This window comes from Choristoneura fumiferana, chromosome 6, assembly GCF_025370935.1.
Source record: "Choristoneura fumiferana chromosome 6, NRCan_CFum_1, whole genome shotgun sequence".
Lineage (NCBI taxonomy): Eukaryota > Metazoa > Arthropoda > Insecta > Lepidoptera > Tortricidae > Choristoneura > Choristoneura fumiferana.
Genome location: NC_133477.1, coordinates 6775870 through 6800474, shown reverse-complemented (window position 1 = coordinate 6800474; position 24605 = coordinate 6775870). Strand labels below are relative to the sequence as shown.

General features: G+C 38.5%; 3 protein-coding genes across 3 annotated transcripts in view; all 3 read left to right on the top strand.

Moving 5' to 3' along the window:
* Window positions 1-24605, top strand: part of LOC141428934 (cytoglobin-2-like) — a 286546-nt gene that overhangs the window by 234735 nt on the left and 27206 nt on the right. The window lies entirely within an intron of this gene.
* On the top strand, window positions 2764-18245 carry LOC141428936 (TBC1 domain family member 16-like). The gene is made up of 8 exons (XM_074089011.1): window positions 2764-3556; window positions 3595-3712; window positions 9148-9344; window positions 12555-13056; window positions 13866-14010; window positions 14196-14302; window positions 15219-15400; window positions 15949-18245. Exons 1-8 carry the CDS (start codon window positions 2839-2841, stop codon window positions 16140-16142), a joined length of 2163 nt encoding a protein of 720 aa, XP_073945112.1. The 5' UTR covers window positions 2764-2838; the 3' UTR covers window positions 16143-18245.
* On the top strand, window positions 21141-24594 carry LOC141428931 (zinc-type alcohol dehydrogenase-like protein SE_1777). The gene has a single exon (XM_074089005.1). The coding sequence runs from the start codon at window positions 21445-21447 to the stop codon at window positions 22576-22578; it is 1134 nt and encodes a 377-aa protein (XP_073945106.1). The 5' UTR covers window positions 21141-21444; the 3' UTR covers window positions 22579-24594.

The window sequence follows — 24605 nt, the reverse complement described above, 5'->3', positions numbered from 1 at the left end:
AGCAAGACTTGAGTAGGTACCTATTTGATATTAATTTAAGCTTGATATCTCGACGCGTTCCTTAGAAAATGGGGTCTTGCCATATCGATGGACAGACAGACGATGTAAGTGATCCAAGAGCGGTAAAATTACCCTACATTTGCATTATTCATAGTCAATGACTATGAATATCTAGAGTTAGCAGAGCTCCTGCCTCTGCCCGTTATGTAAAATCTAGGGATGTTATACGGAGCATCAATTCCGTTTCCGTTAAGTCGAAACTTCCGTTTGATATTAAACGGGCCATTTCATAAAAAGTTGTACACAGCGTTTTTGGGTTGTCCCATACTTTTAACATTATTTTTCACGTATAAGGGGAACCTAAGTTAGTAAAGAAAATATTGTTCCTAAATCAACATTTCGTTTTCTACAACTTAGTATTTTCTTTTTTCTATCAAGTATACCTAGTAGAAAATTTTATAAAAAATATTTTTTGTTAAAAAAAGTACTGTATTTCCCTGTCCCACGTCGATTGCTCTACAAAACTAAGGCAGTTTTTTCAAAAATGGCTTTCCTAAAAATCAACGATGGGCAACTATTCATAGTTTGATATATATTTAATGATATTCTTTAAACATTCTCCATTTAAAAGCATTACAAGTATTTTAAATTAATAAAACTATTCTGAGCCGTAAATTGAACTTTGTGGAATTTTCCATTCCGAAACCGTTATTTGGGCATAAACTGTAAATATTATTTCCACTATTTGTTGGCATATTATTCAATCTGGCTACACTAAGCAAAAAAAATTAAATAACCGCCTTGTTCCGTTGGCCAATTGCCGACAAGGACTCATCGTTGCACGACGTTCGCTGCGGTAACATTTTGTGATTCCACAATCCGAAACCAAATTTCTGGTAAACTTATAATAAATCATTTGTATATATTTATTAGTGTATCAATTATGTATTCAAAAAGCAAATTTTTCGCTCTTTGAACTAGGTTTAAAGTTTATTTAATTAATATTTAATTAAAACCAACCACAAGTAGTGTTCCGTTACTTCCATTCTGAAACCGAAACGCCAGTTTCGTAGAAGTGGAACGAAAAAAGTAACGGAATAGGAGTATAAAGCGGCATACAAAATGGTGGTTTTAATAATATAGTTGAAAAAATTAGGTATTCATTGTTTTGTGTTCGTTTAATTTAATAGCCACGAATGAAGTAAAACGTGTTTTAGGGCCCCTAAATGATTATTTACGCAGACGTGGATTGCTTCTTGACAAGAAGTAAATTAATTTCGTTAGGACCATCAACGTGGCCATGGATTTTTAGATTTTTTGTATTTTAAAAATTATGGACGTAATTATAATAATTTTGCTGATATTAGTACGCCGCTTAATTTTATGAAACTTTCCAAGTAAAATGTTCTTAAATACAATACATTTTAGTAAGGTTTGTGTCATTGTTGTGAAGGAGACTTTAGAATTTATTCCGTTACCAATATATTTCTTTCCGTGACTATATCCCACACAAGGAATATTTTTATATGCAAAAATATGATATAATTTGTTAATTAAGCTACTTTTTGATTATTTGATAAAATACTGTTGGGTTTTTAAGCGAGTTCTTGAGTGGAGACCGCGTCTTGGAAAACCAAGTGTAGGACGCCCTCCGGCCAGGTAGAGTGACGGCTGCTGATCTGCGAAAGGCTGCTGGGTAGAAGCTGGATGCGTCTAGCCGAGGACAGGGCGTAATGGCGCTCTTTGGTGGAAGCCTATGTCCAGCAGTGGACTGCTATAGGCGATTATGATGATGATGATACATCATCATCATCATCATCATCAGCCTATGTTCGTCCACTGCTGGACATAGGCCTCTCCCATGGCACGCCACTGAGCACGATCCTCGGCTACTCTCATCCAGCTCTTGCCAGCCGCCCTGCGAAGATCATCGCTCCACCGAGTCTGAGGACGTCCTACGCTACGTTTGCCGATGATGATACGATACCTACAAAATTGTACGGATCTCTAGGTGCGCGAGTCCGACTCACACTTGGCCAGTTTTTTTGTAATATTTGCAAGAAAAATGTTTATCCCGCTATGGGAATTTTGAGCGACAATTCGCAAAAATAAGCATATAAAATTATCTCAATGTAAGCGCCTCCGAGCCCTCCGAAAGTTTGAAGAGAGTTACCTAGTTACCAATTATATTTTGCGCACACATCTTTACCTATCTATTTGTCATATTCTATTTACAAGACAATTCAGATAAATTTGATTCGCTGTAGCTACATAATATCGATAAAGAACCTATTTAAAAGTAATATAATGTAGGTACTTAATTATATAAATCGACCGTGTTTTTCAAAATTACTTGTCTACATACAAATGTACTAAGCATACAAATATTACACAATACAGATAGTCGTATGTAAGTACACTTATGCCATGTTTGCAGATACAAATGTGCCATATGTTTGTTTACTGTTAAATAAAATGTGAACATACCTACTTACATAATTAATAAAGCACATAGGTAGTATCTAAGTAGGTACAATCTAATAAGACAAAGTTTTTTTTATTATATGCATGGTTGTGGTGCAGTTCAATCCAAACATACATGGTATACTTAAGCTGTTACAAAAATAAAAGTAAGTATTCTTCCTTGCTATCAAAACGTCGTATGTGGATCGCGATATGAAAACACATACTCCCTTTTCGATCCGCGCAGCCGGACAGCTGTCACGTTGGGCTGTGGATCAATACTGTTATCAAAGTGTATGTGTTTATGCGCGTAGTACACACACAGCCGCGCTCCGATGAGGTCGTCTGCGATAACGTAAACTAAAGGAAATGTAAATGATGCCGCTACCCGACCTCTTGAAGAGAGCCTCGAGCTACTTCTTGGGACTCGAATTCGAGGAGAATGAAGAGCCACCAGACTACGTCAACAACGAGATATTGTTTTGCAAGAACAACGTGTGCGTACATCCGCCGACGGTCGCAAGACACGAGCTGGATATAGTGCATCATCCTGGATACTTGACCGTGACTACAAAGGTATTTACGGACCAACATAACAATGCCAAACGACCTACGCTCTTCTTAAATTGGATTCCAAACTCCACTCTCAAAAAATGCCCGTCTGCCGCTGAAACGAGCCCGAGCGACGAGTTGGGATTACGGAACAAGACAACCAAAGAAATTCCATACACTAAACCGAAGAACTCCGCATCTAAGATAGATTCTAACAACGAAAACGCATTTTCAGACTCATCCGAAACGACCAGTATTAACTCTAACTCTGATAAGCATAGCATTAAATCTAACGAAACGCGATACACACAGAATGAAAATACCCAAGATGACTTGTCGTCCAGCTCAAAACCGACAGTGAAGACCGTTGATTCGGCTAAAGACAGCGTTTTTGGGAGTTTCGAGAAGGACGACTCGAAAGACTACGTGTTTCTGAATGACAAACACGTAAGATCGCAATCCATGACATCCGTCAATATAACTATAGCTAATCCTACGGTTGAAAACATTGACTTGACCCCGACTCGACTTCCGGCGACAAGTTCATTAGGTCGCTATCTATGAGTTCATGCGACGAAGGGAACCCTAATTGGATGAGCACACCAGAATTCTTGGCTCTGAAGCACAATTTAGTCTTTCCTGATAGCGTCCAGAGTTCACCGGTGCCACAGAGACGAGCACCAATTAAATGCCGAAGGTAATGAAAACTAGTTTAAGTTTATTTTTAAACTGACTCGGCACGCAATCGATAGTTTCATTCACTTCTACGTTCATTCACAGCTCACTTAATCCATCATCTTTAATGCTCTACTAACTATATACCTACCTTGATGCATGGGTATTATGTACTAGTCTACTTCTCTATTATGTACTAGTCTATTCATGAGTTTCTGACACTAACTTGACTTGCGATTGTTTGTATCTTTACCTACTGATAGCCTGTTTACGTAGTTACTATACCCTTGTTAATTAGCTTTGCTTTTGTGTTAGGTACTACAATTGTAACTAATTACAAAACATTAAATACTTGATCAGACTAAATCAACATTAAGCTAACATGCATTACGTCATGAAGATTAAACCACTCATTTTTAACAACTTGTAATGATTAAGTATGTTATTTATTAGTAGGTACTGTAAAATTAACACAGCTTTACTGCATCAGAACTTATGTCGTGGCGTCTTCGTGACCTGTCGTGACATAGTACCTCTAGCTGTACCCTTGGGCCTTGGGCCTACTCCGGCGCGGACGCTTAGGGTTGTCGACGTCTATTTTAGATTAATTACCTACCGGCAAATAATTGTAGTAAGTACGAAAGTTAACTTAAAATTGTCTAATGTCTGTGTCTAAAGAAACCAGACAGATTTTATGCCGTTATATTATTATTATACTAAATTTAAAAATATTATTTATAAGTTCGCCGTAATGGTGATGGCAAATTTATACATACTACTCATGTTTACCTACACGTAATACTATAACTATATTGTTTATAGGTAGGTAGGTATCTTTTATTACTAAACTATTACACTACACTTATATACCACTAATTTACAACGTATACCTAATACAAAAAATACGTAAGTACGAGTACTCGCGAAGCGATCATCTCGCGAAGCGAGCGCAAGACGAACGACCTAAAAACGGACACTACAGTAGGTATATATATGTGAGGCACCGACGGCAGCGCAGCCTTGCTTGACTAAAGAAAACTTAATCCTCCTTAAATTATCAGTGTGTGCGTGCGGCGGGTCGGGTGCGTGCGTACCGGCGCCCAACCGGCGCGCACACATTTTTAAAGCGCGCGATAGACTTTTGTTCGTAGTGAAGCCTACTTGTTCTCTTTTACTATGACGAAATGCTTTGACGCAGATATCATAATGGTTCTTCTATGCAAATGAGACAGTTACTCGTCGTTTAGTAGAAATTCTATCCATTCCAGTTTCAAATAATGCAAGGTAAATAGGTACTTTACTTGCTCGCTATTCATACGTTTACTACAGCGAATCCTTTGCAACATTTACCAACCTACTTATAAACAAAAATCAGCATTTAATTTGTGTTTTAAAATTTACAGTGGTCGAAGTTATCCAGTTAATGGCTGAGCATAAGCCTCATTCAAAATGATATAGACCGCAAACTATTTTTGGAATTGATAAATTTTATACTCATTTGACGCTCCCATGATATATTATATATTATATGTATATTAGAACTCAAAACGAAAACTTCGATAATTTACGTCAGTTTTGATAAGTAAGTAGCTGATAAATTGTTCCTGTCAATTTTTGATATAGATATAGGCAGATTCGTTTTATTTAGGAAGGATTTAGGAACACTAAGTAATAATAATAATATGTGTAAACAGACACGTAATGATGAAATTATAATAATGATGAAACAATCAACCCATAATCCACATTACCCGTGTCAACTACCTACACTTTCCAAAAAGCTACATGACACGGGTTTGTATGTAGCTAGCTTATACTTTTTACAAACCGTTTTCATAATCCATCCATTGGGTATAAGTACTTAATATTGTAAACTTTAAAATGAGTGAATGTTTTCCGGAATTAGAACCCGCTTCTCTTGGAATATTATTTGTTTTTAGGGTTCCGTAAGTACCTCAAAAGGAAAAAACGGAACCTTTATGGGATCACTTTTTGTCCGTCTGTCTGTCTGTCAAGACCCTTTTTCTCAGGAACCCGTTTTTTTTTATTTATTTGGCAAAAAAAAAACATAAAATACATAAGGCCTTATTCTAATAAGTCTTACAATATTATGCACCCTGGTAGGGTATAGCCACATTTATAATAATGTTATCTAATTCTATTAGGCAACTAAAAAGTAAGACATCCTACGTACTTGCATTAAAGCTTAAAAACTACGGTTACATTATTCGACATATTTTCGACACTCGCAAGGGAGTCAAAACCGGTACTACAGGGTAGGTACTTCCCGTGAACTCCGAATCTTGAAATTTGATACGAAGCAACGTCTTATAGCACAGATAAAGGAAAATTGAAAAAAAGCGTAAATTTTTAGTTACATCACATAATAAAAATATTTTTAATAATTTGTACGGAACCCTCGGTGCGCGAGTCTGACTCGCACTTGGTCGGTTTTTTTATACACGCTTGCTCAACATTTCTTTTTGGCTGTACAAAATGCCCAAATTCTCCTTCTTGTTCACCGCACCGCATCTGCGCCTACTATTGCATTGCATATACTACGCCTCTCCAATTTATTCTCCACTATGCCTAATTTACAAACGAACATTCAACATGCCAGCAATCGAGCTGTTGTCATCGACCACCTCAGGGCTTACCTCTCTTAGGGAAATTGCCACTCTTAACTAAAACACGTTTACGATATCTCTCGTCGTTTCAGCAACACACCGGCTAACGAAACTCGAAACTCGAAGTTCGTGTCGTGCGGTCCCTCTGACACTTATACCTACTATTTAATACGAGAGCGAGAGGAACCGCACGACACGAACTTCGAGTTTCGAGTTTCGTAGTAGGCACGCCATGCCAATTTTATTTCGGCAATGCGATGGCCACTGCAACGGTGCACTGAAGAATGATTAGTCGCGCAGATATAGACACACTAAGTAGCTTAGAGTGTACTTATCGAATATGCTCTGCCAAATACATCAACCTTACCCCGGCCAAATCTTGGGGATAACTCGATAGCGTGTGGGTGGTGCCAATTTTCATCAAAAGCTCTTTTATTTATAATGAACAAATTTATAGAAATAAGTGCGTATTAGCCCAGAAAATCACTAAAGCAAAGCCTTGCTTACGTCAAACATATTTGCGTGATATTCAGTCGTGGGCGGGACCTATTACTATTACTAATCTAAAGTACTCATCAGCATTTTAGTCGCTAATCCTGCCGTGAAGCAGCAGTGATTGCACTGTTGTGTTTCGGCGTGGAGAGTAAGACAGCCGGTAAAATTACTGGCACTTGAGGTACCTATCCCATCTTAGGCCTCTAGGTGGCAACGCATCTGCAATACCCCTGGTGTTGCAGATGTTCATGGGCGGTGGTGATCTCTTACCATCAAGAGACCCACTTGCTCGTTTGCCATCCAGTCGAATAAAAAAAATAAAAGCGTTTTAATAAAATTGGTATTAATAACCAGCATTTAGAGCGCAGTGGCTCTTGTGAGGCCCTTTAAAATATTAACTCGGATTGCCTTTACCAGCCCATTATTACGTGAAAGGTCGCGCTCTTTAGGTAGGTACTTCGGGCTCTGGGGACGCAATGACATAATATTCTGCTGATTGTTCGCGAAAGAATGTGAAGAATTTCATTATGAGTGCGGGGCTCTGGCTGGAGTTGCATATTTCATTACGGGTGCTAACCCTGACATATCGAATCGACGTGACCTTGAATTGGGTGTCTAGCTAGATATGCCGCTGTTACATGTGTGAGCTTCGAACGCATAGATAACCATAATTTGGGTGAGATGTTCGCTCATACCTATTACTAGCTTTACCAACGACTTCGCTTACATAGTTAAATAATTGGATATGGCAGTCGAAATAAAATTCCGATGAGAATTTCCAAAAATTACATGCGCGGTCTGCTTTAAGTTTGTATGATTAACAACCGTATAAATTTTCATGTATTTAGGCTTATCGGCTAAGATTCTGTTTATTCCGATTGTTCAATATATGAAAAACAGCTGAACCAATTTTATTGAAAAATAGCTAAGAACCACCGCAAGGAAACTCAATTTCACTTAAAAAACCGCATTGAATTCGGTCCATCCGTTTGAGAGGCACAGACAGACAGACGGAAGCAGACGGAAGACGGACAGATATGTATTATAACAATCATCTCTTTCCCAATTTCCGATTGAGATTCGACTTTTCCCTTGTGGAAATAAATTACATACTTCTGTACGAAATATTTCAGCCAGTGGTTGTGTAATTTAAACTGTGAAACCATGGTAAAACCTTTGGGGAAGTGTTTCAAGGACATTTGATTGTAGTTTTTGTACATTTAGCTGGGCTTTCCCTTTTATAAAATTACGTTAACTGTAGGTAGGTAAATGCCGTCAGTGGCCCTAAATAGGTACTTAAGTAATGTTTTTTTACATTTGCTAAAAGCCACGTCATGCTTAAATTAACTCTGTCCTAAGGGAGATGCTTCGCCAACTTTATCCCAACCAACACATACGTCGAAGTTGGGAAAATTACAATGCCCTTAGAGAAAACATTAAATTTGCCATTCCTAAGACAAAGTACCCCGAAATAGTGGAATCTGAAATACGCAAAGTTTAATATGAATAGGCTTATTTATATCTAACAACGAAGCTAATATTTTTAAGAGTTAGCTTGGGCACCATAATATTAAAAGTGTGCAAAATTAAATATCTCTAGGCTTACTGGATCACATAGGAATATCAGGATAAAAGCAACTAAGTATACCTACTTATAGGCTATAAGTTATAGCCTATGTATCAGACGTCCGCTATCTAAATGGCGGCGGCCGATCGTAAAATCCGCCAGATCACGAAATTCCTAGGCATATCGTGAAATGGCGCCATCACATGAAATGGTTTAACGGTGGTTTAACGATTTGCCTAGTGACGTTTAGGCAGATCATGAAATTACTAGGCATAGTTATCATGAAACGCCGCCATTTCGTGATTTGGCCAGTTTAGGCAGATCATGAAATTTCTAGGCATATCATGAAACGCCGCCATATCGGTTCTGGCACTTCGCCGGCCGCTACCGCGGCACGCTCGCTTCGCTCGCTCGGTTCGTGCGTTGTGGTCACAATTCATACTAACCACTCCTCGCTTCGCTCGTCGTACCTAAATTTTTCTTTTTTTCGCCATATCACGATGTGCCCGGTATAGAGCTAGGAATATCGACGAACGCGTTGCTCTAATCGATCTGTCGTATTGTTTCTCAGGCACATTGATATGCCTGGCCAACTTTTAGGCCTAGGAATTTCGTGATCTGGCGGATTATACGATTGGCCGCCGACATACATACAGTTTCATCCAGCTATTTTGCCGTGAAGGAATGACAAACACAAACACGCACGCACTCACAAACTTGGGTGGTCTGATGGAACCAAAATAAATCTTTTTGATGTTGCCACGTCAGGTTCTCAGTGGACCTGAGCCAGATGCGTTCCCTGCGGCTCTTCTTCAACGACGACAACTGCACCTGCGGCCAGTTGGTGGTGGCGTCCCGGGAGTCCCAGTACAAGATCTTGCACTTCCACCACGGCGGGCTGGACCACCTGGCACAGGTTTTGCACCGGTGGCATTCGCTGCTGCATAACATCAAGCTCACGCCTGGTAAGTTCCGCTGTTTTTGTCCATCTGTCATCATCATCATCGTCATCATCATCCCAACCTATATACGTCCCACTGCTGGGCACAGGCCTCCTCTCAGAACAAGAGGGCTTATTATTATTCCTTATGGCCTTCTGTCATAAGGAATAAAAAAAACAAAAAAAATAAGGAAGGCTAATCCTGACGTGAAGCAGCAGTGCTTGCACTGTTGTGTTTCGGCGTGGAGAGCAAGACAGCCGGTGAAATTACTGGCACTTGAGGTATCCCATCTTAGGCCTTTAGGATGGCAACGCATCTGAAATGCCCCTGGTGTTGCAGATGTTTATGGGCGGCGGTGATCTCTTACCATCAGGAGACCCACTTGCTCGTTTGCCAGCCAGTCGAATAAAAAAAAGGCTATAGCGTGTCGAGTATTTCTCAAAAAGTTGTCCCGTCACGAAATTGACAATAAATTAGTTTTGTCAATAAATTATTCACACTAAGGACGAGATCATAAAGCATAAACAGCATAAAACATCAAATATTTCTTGACGCCAGCAAAAACGTCACGTAAGGAAAAAAATCGTAATTTTGTACCTACATCGAAACTTTCTATTGAAAAAAAAAAAAAAAAAAAAAAAAAAAATGAAAAATATTTATTAAGTTAAAAGTACATGGTTTACGGTACAGAGGTTGGAATCTCCTAGTAAGTATAAAATACCTGTGTCAGGAGATCCCACTCTTCCATTACAAAAAATCTTTATCAATACAGTATTCTATTGGATCCAACAACAAAGATTATCTGACTTTTTAACACCTTTACCACAAGGTTTTGTATATACATATTGAAACATATTGACATATTTTTTGTGTTGAAATAGTGTCAGGAAGTATATATTTTTATTTTTATAAGTGGACAACTGATAATGGACAACTTTTTGAGAAATAGTCCTTTTGAACTTTAATATGTAGACATAGGCACTAGTTTTCACAGTGCTACTTAATTAAAACTACGTGCAGCGCTGGCCCTCAGGTAGAGCAAGAGGAACGGTCGCTTTAGGTGCCAGAGAGGCTACTACGAAATTCGAAAAACGCAGTTCCTCTCGTACCGTCCCGCTGACGCTAATATTATTTAATACGAGAGTGAGAGGGATGGTACGGTATGAACTTCGATTTTCGAATTTCGTAGTAGCCCTCCTGATGGCAAGGGGCACTATTTTCAAGTTACCAGTGCAAAATAAGATTTTGAAAGCATTGAGTTGTAGACAACCTCGCTCTACCTGGATCAAAGGCTAGAGCTGGCGCTGAATATATAGCCGCTGCTATGCCAATAAATGAAAGAAAAAAAGAACACTATTTAAATAAATAAAACTATGCTAGGTACAGTTGAGGAAACTGTATCACGTACCAGGGTGGAACCTTTTCATAATTAATTTCGCTAATATTTCTTGGGCAGATGTACGGAATGACAACATGACATAGTAAGACAAAATGTTCCACCCTGGTACGTAAAACTTCCTTGACTGTACAAACGCATTTTTTCATAGGTACGTATACGGTGTTATTGAAGCCTTCGCATGCAAAGTGACCAACGCACTTAGCCGCTTTTTTCTCTGCCTTACTTTCCGTGATAGGATTTCTTCTACAGTGTGTTGTACTTAACAAAAATGACCCATTCGAGATTTTTCCCAAATACCTATTTACTTTTGGAAGTTATTTTTTTATGTGCATTATACCTTCTATGTATACCTTCCCTAGTTTTAAACGACGAAAAAAAACCGGAGGAGGTTCTCAAGTCGACGCGTACATATATATATTTTTTATGTATGACCATGCATAACTTTTTACAGAGTAGTCGAATTTTGATAATTCATTTTTATTGGAAAGGGATACTTGGAAGTTGGTCCCATATTTTGGAACAAAAAAATCCTAACCTAAGTGGGAAAAAATGATAAAATAAAAACTTTTTAACAAAAAAAAAACCTTCGAAAAAACTGAAAAGCAAAAAAATATTAAACCTTTTTTATTTAATCTTAATCTAGCTAGCAGCTTGAAGTCGGTGCCTCAGCACTATATAGCCAGCGAGAGTGGACCTATAGTCGTCTACCTGATGAGCTTCTATCACTCCTGGCTCGTGCTGAGGCACCGACTTCAAACTGGTAGCTAGATTAAGGTTAAATTAAAAATTATTATTAGTTTTTTGCTTTTAGTATAGTATAGTATAGTATAGTACTTATTTATTTATTTGCCAGAATTATGGTACATGAAGATGATAGTACAAAAAATGTAAATACAGAGCAGCATAATTCACCATTAATAGGCATGCAAAAATTAGATTCTTAATTACATTAACTAGATACAATATGTTCATGTCAGCTTTACATTAGTTACTATGTCAAAAATTCCTTAATACTATAAAAACATTTTTCCTTTAGCCAGGATTTAAGTTTAAACAGAAACCTTTTACACGGCAGAGCTCTCAACTCCACGGGAATATTATTATAATTTTTTCCGGACATAATAAAACAGTTCTTCTTGTGTAACGTTGTTTTGGAACTAGGCATCTTAATACGAAACACATCTCTTTCACGTAGGATCGGATTCCGTACAGGTTTATCGAACATCCCAGATTGCTTCTAACAAATTTTGCATGCTCGTAAATGTAAATGCTTGTCAGTCTTTTCAGTTTTTGTTAAAAAGTTTTTTTAAGTTGTATTTAAGTACCTAAGTATTACAAGTAAAGCAAAACAGCCCCTAGCTAGTTTGAGTAAGTAGGTACTTATTTAATACAGTAATGGCGGCGATCGGGCATTCCATTAGTTACTCCGATTCCTTTTGTTTTCCAGCTAGATGGAATAGTTGTGTTATTTACTCAATTCCATTATCATAATGCGCATTATGCCGGGTTGTTTAGTTTATGTTGCAGGGAAATGACCAAAACAGAGATTTGAACAAATTGCTAAGGGATATATGACCGATTCACGCAGGATATTAAAATGGCGAAACCATTTCATCATTTGCTTAAAAAACAGTGATTTGATCAAATCCGTAAATCTGTCTAGTCATCTAGTTTTTTTCATTTCACCAGATTTGTTTGTGGTCCCTGAATCACGATAGTCAGTTGACAAAACGAAATCGCAAAGTCGACACACTGATAATAAGAAATAATTTTAAGACTAAAAAACAAAGCCATTTTTGTTTAAGCAAGTACCAACAATATTTTGTATATTCCAGGCTCAGAAGAACCAAATCTCCCGTATCGCCATTTCATGGTGTGCCGTCCCGAAGTACAAAAGAGTGAACAGCATCCTGAAGAAGGAAAAATACCCAAAATTACGCCGGAGATATTCTACGGAAAAGTGATGAATGGCAAAGGGTTCATAGAGGACGACTTGTTCCTAAGAAAGGGAGTCTTCTTCGGAGGTCTAGATAAAGAACTGAGAAGAGAAGTCTGGCCCTTCCTTCTTCATTGCTACCCGTATAACTCTACTTACGATGAAAGAGAAGTTATTCTCCAGATAAGAACTAGGGATTATGAAGAAATTACGAAGAGAAGATTAGAGAAGATGACCCCGGAACAATTTGCGGTGTTTTGGAAAAATGTGCAGTGCGTTATTGAGAAGGACGTTGTTAGGACAGACAGAGGGAATCCTTTCTTCGCTGGGGAGAATAATTACAATATAGAGATAATGAAGAATGTTCTGCTCAATTATGCTGTTTATAATCCTGTTTTAGGGTAAGTGAATAAGTAAAATTATATAAGTAAATGGCTCAAACGAGGTATTGCTCCGGTACGAGCAGGCGCGGTTATTTTTACTTACTGGGTACCTACGGTTAAGGACAAATTTATTCATGAGCCGCCATGGAACCTTTTCAAAGAAAAAGTCATTACGATTTTCCTTGTTAATTAATACGATGTCACTATAACGTTTACTGTGAAATGGTTTCATGGTGTCTTAAGTATTTAACCGTACAGAAGGATTCGCGCTGTCATCGTTCATCCACCATTACCTCTCATATTTCCTTTTCTCAGATTTTTTTTACACTGGCAAAATTGTCCTCCAATGGACAGAGCCATATTTTTTTAAAGAAACAACTACGAATAAATATTAATTCGTAGAGAAACAACAACCGTACAGAATGGCATCGTAGACCTGTTTGAAAAAGGAATTAAAAGTTTACATACAAAATTTGTTGCCATGTTCAAGCATTTTATATGAAACGTGAATAATGTGACAGTAGAAAGTGACGCCCTAGGTCGACACTATTTACCGGCCCCATAATACTGAAATGGAAATACCTACCCGATATTTTGTGTATACGCCCATACAAACTCATGACATGTCAAACTGACAAAAATAAATATCAGGTCGGAATTACCATTTCGGTATTATCCGGGTCGGTAAATAGTCACCCACCCACGCCCTCGTTTCATATTTATATTATGTTCACAACGTAACAAATTGTAGTTTTGGTAGTTTTATAACGCTACATTAACAGCTACTCGACAAGAGATGGCGCCACTATAAATATTTAACTTCCCAGGTATACTCAAGGCATGAGCGATTTACTAGCGCCAGTACTTTGCGAGATCAAATGCGAAGCTGAGGCCTTTTGGTGTTTCGTCGGGCTGATGCAGCGGGCAATATTCGTATGCACACCGACGGATAATGATATGGATATAAATCTAGTAAGTTCGATTTCTTATTATTTTCTTATGTTGTAGTGGTTATATATTAGTATGGAATACTTAATATAATGCACCAAACTCGCACCTAAAAATTACTAATACCTACTGCTGACTCTAAAATAATAATAGCATTAACTTTGTCTTTTTCCCCATACATAAAAATCTAAGTACTATTATTGTTGCAGAGTTATTTGCGAGAGTTAATAAGAATAATGCTACCACATTTTTACAAACATCTGGAAAAACATGTAGATGCTATGGAATTATTATTTTGCCACCGATGGATACTTTTGTAAGTAAAAAAAAATCCTATTCCCCAGTTCGTGAATAATTAAAAAAACCGGCCAAGAGCGTGTTGGACACGCCCAAAATAGGGTTCCGTAGCCATTACGATAAAATTAAGTAATATTTTTCTAAGGATTTCGTATTTTATACGGAATCTTCCAAGTTTAGGTATATTTTATACCTTAGGCTGCTATTTACTCTCAAACTACTAATAATTCTCAAGCGAACTTAGCCGTTATAGTTTTCCTTGAAAGTTTGATATACTTACTACCATCCTGAATTTTTTCAAGTTTTTCCTCCCACCGGCTTAGATTTTAGAGGGGGGGACGCTCGATTTTCATGAAAATTTGCACTTTGATGTTGAATATTTCGCAAACAAATCACTGAATCGAAAAATCGTCTTAGCAACCCCTACTAATGATTTTAAAAGACCTATACCCCACACTATAGGGTTGGATGAGAAAAAAAAATCATCCCCACTTTACGTCTATGGGAGGTAAAGTAAAATTTTTTTAATTTTTTTATTATACCATTTTGTCGGCACAGTTTACATATATACCCGTGCAAAATTACAGCTTTCTAGTATTGATAGTCCCTGAGCAAAGCCGCGGACGGACGGACAGACAAACAGACAGACAGACAAACAGACAGATATGGCGAATACATAAGGGTTCCGTTTTTGCCATTTTGGCTCCGGAACCCTAAAAAGAAGAATATTAGGTTTAGTTTACTTTTTATGGTAACTCCTACTAATCAAATAAAATTATAAATGCGAAAGTTTGTGAGTAGGTATGTACGTGTATGTCTGTCTTAAAATCCTGTAATTTTAATTAAAATTCCGGATCCAATGGATTACGCGTGCGAAACTGCGGAAAGAGTCTGGGAATGAATAAATAAATGATGATTTTCTAATCACGTTCTAGATGTTTTAAACGTGAGTTCACCGAGGCCGTGGCGCTCCGTATGTGGGAGGCCTGCTGGGCTAACTACCAGACGGACTACTTCCACTTGTTCCTGTGCCTTGCCATCGTCGCTGTGTACGCCGATGATGTGATCGCTCAAGATCTTAATACAGACGAGATGCTGCTGCACTTCAGCTCTTTGGGTAAGTGTCACTTGCAGAGCTTTAAAATCCATATAAAATGAAGAGGCAATATATTCTGATAAAATAAACTCTAAAATGAGGTAAAACAATTACTTTGTTCACCCGCGACCTTATGATAGCTACGTATATGCAAGAGATGTGTGTTCGTGCAGTTCCTCCACCTCCACACTGTAACAACACTCACGAATCACACAATTGCATCTATCACCACCACCACACTGCACTGACGCGTTTCGAATTCAACCAGAGCTCGTCGTCAGACATCGTCAACCATTCACTCACCATGCTACCAGATGTTAGTTTCTTGCATAAACGTAGCTATCATAAAGTCGCGGACGCGAATGAGCAAAGTAATTGTTTTAGTTCGTTGATATGGATCTCCGCAAAGTTACGCCTGATTCATTAAATTATTTAAAATAATCTCTGTAATAAGAGGTAATTAAGAAGTTTCGTATGTCTCATTATAAAGATAATTCAGTACGAAAGCCCCAAGCTAAGGAGGTTTTTCATTTATCCATGTCCTACAAGTCTCACTATATTTCCTACAGCAATGTACATGGACGGCCAGTTGATCCTGCGCAAGGCGCGCGGCTTGCTGCATCAGTTCCGGCAACTTGTTCGCATTCCCTGCACACTGTCGGGGCTGTGCCAGCGCTGCGGGCCCGGGATATGGGACTCAGCGCACCGCCCCAGCGTGGAGTGTACCGGCGCACACGACTTCTGCGAGTATGCTGTACAGTAAATCTGGAAAACACTTGTTGTTATGTCCAAGATCCATTTAAATCGTAACTCAACATTCTCACAATAAACAAAGGCATGTTTTACCATTCTCTGGTATGAACTGGCTCAGCTTAACACCAAAGAACTGGCTCGGTTAAACACTAAGCGTGATAAATATAAAATTTTGGGAATTAGGTAGCGTGAGACTATCACAATTTGTCATATTGGTAGTTGGGGTAATTCCAGAGGAAGGGTCTGATGAGATTAAAATATTACTACACTTGAAGGGTCCACGGAAAGAAGATGTCGTCACTTTTTTAAAAAATGAGATTTTAATGCCAAAATGTAGAGCTCAAAAGTACTATGACTTACCATTGAATTAAATAATCTGAAAACAATATAAAATATTTTTTTTTCACTATTGAATAAATGGTTACCATAGTAATTGTTTGTGATGACTGACTTTCAAACCGCTATAACTCAAAAAGTTGCTTAGGTGACTAGACACGTTCTTTCCGTTTGGTCTTGCTTCTTGTTATCATCAAACGAGTGTTTTTGGCTATGTTATATATTATGTTGGACTATTGTACTTTTTTTTTGTTCATTATACCCACTATTATACCCTTTCACTAGCCCTTACTATTTGATAAACCTAAATGGCAATTAAAGCAAATGCCTTTACCGTATTGATATCCAATATGTGAATAAAAAAAATAGGGATTTATAATTTATTTATATAATTAATTTTTAAGAGCACTGAATAAAAATATACCTATTCTCTATTATGTTAATAGTAAACGTAGAATTAATCAATTGATGTTAAAATATTATCAATTACGAGAAGGCTTTACGTTCGTGAGTGGTTTAAAAAATAAAACGAATAATAATGACCACTATAGGGAATTGTATTTAAATCGTCTGTTGCATATGTAAGACATGTAAGAGCTGCCTTTGTTGATGGACTAGTTTTCAAATAAATTGTACAAAAACTACGATACATTTAGTACAAAATGTTACCAGTATTAATACCATCCTAAAGGAGCTTCATTGTTAATTCTGTTATATTAAAGGCTTCTGTAATTGTTACGTAGAAAACATATCAAACTAACATGGTTGTCTGTAAACAATGTATTGTATGACGAAGATCAGAATGAGTATTACCTTGGTATTACTAAATACTAGTGTTTACTTATTTAAAAAAATAAGCCACTATTTATTGCTGAAGCTTTTGACAACTGAAACAGTGTGAAAATTACGTAGCCCAATAAAGCTTCTTCCGCGTCTTTTTCTTATGAGAAAAATCATAAAAATAAATATTGCAAGAAACATTGTTGATAAATGACACACATTTCTTTTTTTTACATAAAACTGTTTAACAGGTACTTATGCACCTAAAAATTTAATTACTGGCTAAGCCAATTTGCATCAAGTCGACTAAAAAAAAATTACCCCATTTAACCCCTGGTATGCCGGAACAAAAAAGTACTGAATTCTAGTCACATCTGTTTTAATAAGCACTAATTCTGCTGATTTAGAAAAAAACAAAAAAAAAACCTTAAATTTGGCACTGATCAGCGTCTACACATACGAGGGGATAATCGGGGCAGCTATAGCTAGCTACAAAATCAATAAGTTAATAACAATATTAATAATTGATAAACAAACGGTTACTATACCGTAATATTAAATCGTCAACATACATGCAAATCCACAGCAAATATGAAAAGAAAAGAATGCAATAATGAGGCCTGCACCTCCAAGTTTTACACTAAAGACATGCATTTACTAAGAAGTGGTGACATATCATCATCATTATAATTAGTAGATATAATAATGTTTAACCTAGTAACGGTTAGACGCACGTTGATGAAATTTATATCAAGTGAAGTACCTAATGACATCCAAGGGACGTAATTATAATGTGGTACCTATACTTATATTGATAGTTTTATTTTCGCATGTTGTGAATTGTTACGCATATTCTGTGATATAATGATCTGCTTGAATATATTATTGTGTAAATGTTGATTTCATGAAATTGAAATATTCACTGTACCAACCTATTGAAAACGGTTATATCTTATTAGAAATAAATGTACCTACGAGCATTGAATAAAATGTTTCATTCCATCATGATTCCATTCACCTGCTTACTTAAATGGTCTATACTCCGTTTAACCTGTCCTCTCCCAGAGGCACAAATTTGTGCCCAAATTCCTTTGATCCTGTTATCCTGGGAGATGACAGATTAATGTAAGGTTTGAATAAACGGTCAAAAACAGCCGTTTCTCAGTATTTCGAACACAAATGGTCGGTGGCACGCGTGGAAGTCAGCAGGTGGCAGTGTTACCTTAAACATAGATCAGATAAACTATAAAACGCTCAGAGTTCCGATTTGGTTGACACCGACCAAGTAGGTACTAGGTATGCACACCGGGTACCGATCATCAAACAAGCCTGCGATTGTTCCAATCGAAGCGTTCTCCCTGAACGTAGTATAAAACGAAGTCGCTTCCCGCGCTCTGAATGTATGTAAGTAGATCTTTTAAACTACACAACTAATTTTGACGTAGGTAGTTTTTTACGAGGGGCTGAAGACAGTGTTGTGGCACACCATGGAAGAGGCTTATGGCCAGCAGTGGACTGCTGTAGGCTGATGATGTGTTTAATTAATAAGCACCTGGGCGGCGGAGCTCCGCTCAGGCTAAAACTTAGTAACCAGCGTTTTCCCAGAGATAAGACCAAGCTAGATCGATTTTTCATCCCCGAAAACCCCTACATACCAAATTTCATCGAAATCGTTGGAGCAGTTTCCAAGATTCTGATTATACAGGGTGGAAAGAAGCAATAAGCCCTGAAGGGCAACTACTTTAAATCATTTAGTTAGCTAATTGTACTGAAAGGAAACATTCCTTTATTTTTAAAATTGAACAAAACTGCATTCAAAGATCTTCTAAACTTCGCTTCGCTCACCCGGGAATCGAACCAACTAAAAATATTAAAGGTATTAGATAGATAGATAGTTAAAGAAGATTTTGGACAGAGCTTTACTTTTTTTTTATCAAACCGATTTCATCGAATCTTGTTTAATGAATATTAAACATAATATTTTTTTCGCTTTGCCAAATCAAGTGGTTTTTGATTATCTAAGGGTTTTTGTTAAAAAGCTGAGGGCTATCGTTTTTTTGTCTATCTAGATGGCGCCACTGTTGCGCGAGGTTTTTAAGTGTGGCTTTCAAAGCCTGTTATCACGGGCGTGAAAACAAAGTTTAGATTAAAATCATATTTAATACACCTTAAAACCGTACCATAAAAATATCGAGCAACCACAGTGAAAGGGATGAAAAAAGTTTCCGAAAGACAAAACTGTCTCAAAACACAGACATTCATTGCCCCGTAATGCATAATTGCCATAATTAATTTCAGTTAATTATAAATAAACCCGCGTAGCTCTCAGGCGTAGCTCACTCAAAAACTATGAGATTTGACATTTCGGACACCTCACGCTACACTAGCGGCTCTAGCGGCGAATTCATACGCGATAGCTTTCATTTTGTATGTTTGAAACGCCATCTAGTGATGAGTAGGAAGTAGAAAGACATTATTAAATGAGGGTAAATAAAATAAAATCTTCGTCTTAGACCAAAGCAGACAGGCGTCCACGGTCAAGAACAGTAAATTTCAAAATAAAAATATTTCTTTTGTTTTGTTTTTTAACCCCCGACGCAAAAAGACGTATGTTATAAGTTTGACCGCTATGTGTGTCTGTCTGTGGCACTGTAGCTCTTAAAAGGATGGGGCTGAAAATGGTCAAAATTGGTATTCACGCACTTTATGGTATGGATGGCTCTTTGACGTAGGTTGAAGAACGTGCCGGCGCGACACTGCGGTCCGCGGTGTACTGTATCGTGGACCTACGCTTCCCTTTCCCTTCGCTCGACTCTGTAGCCTCCTCCCCTACACCAATTTTTTTTTCTCTGAGGTCATTTCTAAAAATCAGGACACTTAGCAAGTCCGGCCGCAATCCTGACAAAGGGTCAAAAATATCCGGACATGTCCGGACAAATCCTGACGTATGGCAACCCTACCCGAGCAGCAGCAGCAGGGCTACTACGAAACTGACACTTATGCTATTTAAAACGAGAGCGAGAGGGACCGCACGACACGAACTTCGAGTTTCGAGTTTCCTAGTAGCCCTGCAGATTTCGGGTGACACTCTTTCCTGGCCCGGATAATACCGACATGGAAATAACGACTCTGTTTTTCGAAATTCGGTTCGTGCGGTCCCTCTGACATTTATACTATTTAATACGAGAGCGACAGGGACGGTACGATACGAACTTCGAGTTTCATAGTACTCTTTCCTGGCCCGGATAATACCGACATGGAAATAACGACTCTGTTTTTCGGGTACACACGCCAACACGCCCATAGAAACTGACATGAGTGCATGAGTTTCTCTGGGCGTGTATGGGTGTGTGTGTGTTTAACGTGAAAACAGGGTCGGTATTTCAATGTCGGTATTATCCGGGCGGGGAAAGAGTGTCACGTACGCGCAGCGCACGCGTTGATTCATTTAGCACAAACCTATAGTACTAGTACTAATACTCTGACTTTCGCACGAACTTACTTAGCACTAGAGGTGAGACGTACTAGGCAAAACGCGGACTGAGTCTTGCGAGTACGCGTCCACAAAAAGACTAGATCCAAAGACTAGGTCCACGAGTATCTACGAGTACTTAACTCATGGCGTAAACAAAATGATTCCCGTAAATACGCTCCCGTGATTGCGTATAAACCGTACTAGTTTTAGTAGTTTTACGAATATCGAACTACCGAATTTCGCGTCATATTCAGTCTTCACACTTCATATTTTTTTAATTTTAACATATTAAATACCGACTAAAAACTTCCCTACATACTTTATACAGGCTTAGGACTGTCAGCAATTTTTAAAAATTGTTCAATTAAAAAGTGTACATAAATGCTTCTTTTCAAGTTGGCGGAACATTGTCGGCCGCCGTACTCCTAAATACTCGTACGCTTAAAGAATCGCGGGCGGCCACGCGTACTCACGCGCCCAAGCCAAAATCTATTCCAGTAAATACGTCTCACCTCTACTTAGCACTAGCAAACCCAGACAGACCGGCAACCGGCAAGCCGGCAACTACATTTTCTTATGAATGATGAAATGGTGTGTAAGTAATCTCATTGTATTTCGAGCACCTTTAACTAAATAGATACGACATAAAATCCACGCAAATTCTGCATGTCATTATTTATTTACGTATTCAAGTAGCGTTAATAATACAAAACTGAACTGAATGTATCGCATTCTGTTACTGTTTTTCGTCATAACCGGCTGTGTCCCGAGTTTGAACAGCAGTCAAGCTCAAGATATTAATCCTGCAATGATGGCCAAAGTGTTACCAAAGTCCATGCGTGCTGTCGGCCTCTACAAATACTTGCCAATCGCTGACGCTGAGAGTCTATTGGACATCCAAGTGCCTCTTCCGACGTGGAAAGACACGGACGTTTTAGTGGAAGTAAAAGCAACAGCTGTTAATCCTATCGACACAAAACAACGGGCTCCGAAGCCGGTAACACCCGATGATCAACAGTTACCTAGAATTTTAGGGTGGGATGGAGCAGGTATTGTTGCCGCAAAAGGTGAGAAAACCAAATATTTCAACATTGGTGATGAAGTTTTCTTCACTGCTGATTTAAGAAGGAATGGCTCAAATGCACAATACGTCGCCCTTGATGAGGTTATGGTTGGAGTCAAACCAAAAAACCTCACGTTTGAGGAGGCTGCTGCCATGCCATTGACTACTGTGACTGCTTACGAGTCCCTGTATGATCGGCTGCTGCTCTCTGAGAAGGATAAAGGAAAGTCTCTTCTGATTATCAACAGTGGTGGAGGTGTTGGTTCTGTTGCATCTCAGTTAGCAAAGAATTTAGGATTGACTGTTATTGGCACAGCATCCCGACCTGAGACAGAAGCTTTTAGTCTTCAACATGGAGCAGATATTGTTCTTAATCACACTCAAGACTTGTTGCCGCAATTGGAAGCCAAAGGTTTCAAAAATGGAGTGGACTTCATTCTTGTTAACTATGACCCGTTGCCTTACTGGGATATGTTAATGGCAGCCATTAAACCACAAGGCAAGATCTGCTTGATTGTCGACAGCAGCGGAAAGCTTGATGTGAGGCCACTTAAAGATAAGAGCCTCACCTTAGTTTCCGAGATGATGGCAACTAGAATTAAATATGATACCGAAGACAAATACCGGTACCATGAAATTCTTCAAGATGTAACTAAACTGTTTGAAGAAGGGAAATTGAAAACTACACTAACTAAAACTATGTCACCGATAAATGCGGCTAATCTCAGAGAGGCCCATAGACTGATAGAAGAGCGGAAGACAATTGGAAAGATTGTTCTTTCTGGTTTCTAAGGAATATCATGGTGCCATATTACTTTTATATATTATTATATATATTTATGACATAAAGTTGTTAATTGTTGCATTATAAATGTTATTAAATCATATTCATTTTGTTGATGGATAAGAAAAGGATTTAACTAGATATGTAAGTCTATTTGTTGTGCGGGGAATAGTTTAGCAACTAAAAATATTAATATGAGTGCACACTGCAAATCACACAGTTGTACCTCATCATCAGCATCATCTCAGCCTATATAAATCCCACTGCAGTGCACAGGCCTCCTCTCAAAATAAGAGGGCTGGGGCAGTTTCTACGCAGGCCCAGTGCGGATTGGGAACTTCACACACACCATTAACCTCGTAAGTCCCCGTGTACTTCACAAAGTACAAATCAATTGTAAGAATAACTGACAAATGTACTTGGTGGAGTACAAATTTTTCAATGAAATATGAACTTAAAATTTATGTAAGTAATTTTCAAAATCACAAAACTTAGAATTCTCGCCTTTGTCTGTATGATAAAAAAGTCAGGACTTACGAAATTTCTCTGTCGGTGTGTGCAGGTTTCCTCGCGATGTTTTCCTTCACCGTAAAGCTTGAGGTAAATTTCGAATGTAATTTCGCACATAAATTCCCTAAAACTCAGCGGCGAGCCGGCTCGAACCCATAACCCTCTACTTGAGAGGCAATAGGTCAAACCACCAGGCCACCATGGCTCGCATCTACCATTGTACCTGCTGTTTCAAATTTATACTCCATATCTTACAAAACAAGAGGTTAAGGGGCTGTTTCGCCATCCATTGATTAGAGTTAACTGACGGTTAAATGTGATGCCGTCTCTATTTGTTTTGTTCAAATAGACGGAAACAGCATCACATTTAACCGTCAGTTAACACTAATCAATGGATGGTGAAACAGCCCTAAATGAACTAAAAAAACTGCTCACCCACAAACTTATGATAGCTACGTCGATGCAACCAATGCAGTTCCTCTACCTCTACACTGTAAGATTTAATTATTTTAGTTCGACCGGACGCGGGTCGGGTGGGGTTGACATTCGCAATAAAGGAAAGCGTTGTTAATGGAGCCAGTTGTGGGTAGGTGTGTATGTCTTTTCTTGTTTATAGTTTGTTACTTGACGAAACTTGTTGTGGATTAATAGTACCTTTTTGTAATTTGTTTATTCCTTTATTTTTTGATTACTTGACTTTATTTGTACATAATTGAGTATTATCCTGGGTAAAAAATATTACCTATTTTGAACATGAAACTACCGTGAGACTCATGACTCTTATTAAATTATATTGACCCGGATAACTCACGTCTTAAATCGAGTTTAGCTCGACATGTTTCGGGCTAATCAGTAGCCCCTTCCTCTTAGGAGCAAAGCAACGTGACTCGGTGGCTGCTGCAACACGCGCACCTAAAGCTGCGTACATTGGTACGCGTAGTCGGTTACGCGTGTGTTTACGTGTACATTGGATATGGGTACTACAGCTCCTGTACGGACCGCCCGCCACGAACCTAAACGCGAGCTGAATCGATCCATAGCGCTACGAGCTCACTAGCTCCAGAGCTTTATCCATTTTGCCGTCCAAATACCAGAACGAGCGCGTCCTCTTTGATGCGCGGCCAAAAACAGACTGCCGGCGGCTCGCTCGCGAGTCAGTTCATGCGGCACGCGTTCTCCAAGAGTTCCAGGACACGCGTAACTGACTACGCGGGCCAATGTACGCGCTGTCCGTACGTTTAGAGGAAGGGTTACGGGTTAGCCCGAAACATGTCGAGCTAAACTAGATTTAATACGTGAGTTATCTGGGTCAATATAATTCAATATTACTTAAATTTACTTACCTATTCTAATTAGAACGTCAGTTAACCTATTAGAAAATATTGTACTCTTATTTTTACTTTCGTCAATCAAACAAAAAATTACAAAGACGAAACGGCGTTAAAGAAGTGTCGCACGGCGTGACATTATACGCGGAACTTTAACTGGCTATATAAATAATAAATAAATATCATGGGACAATTGA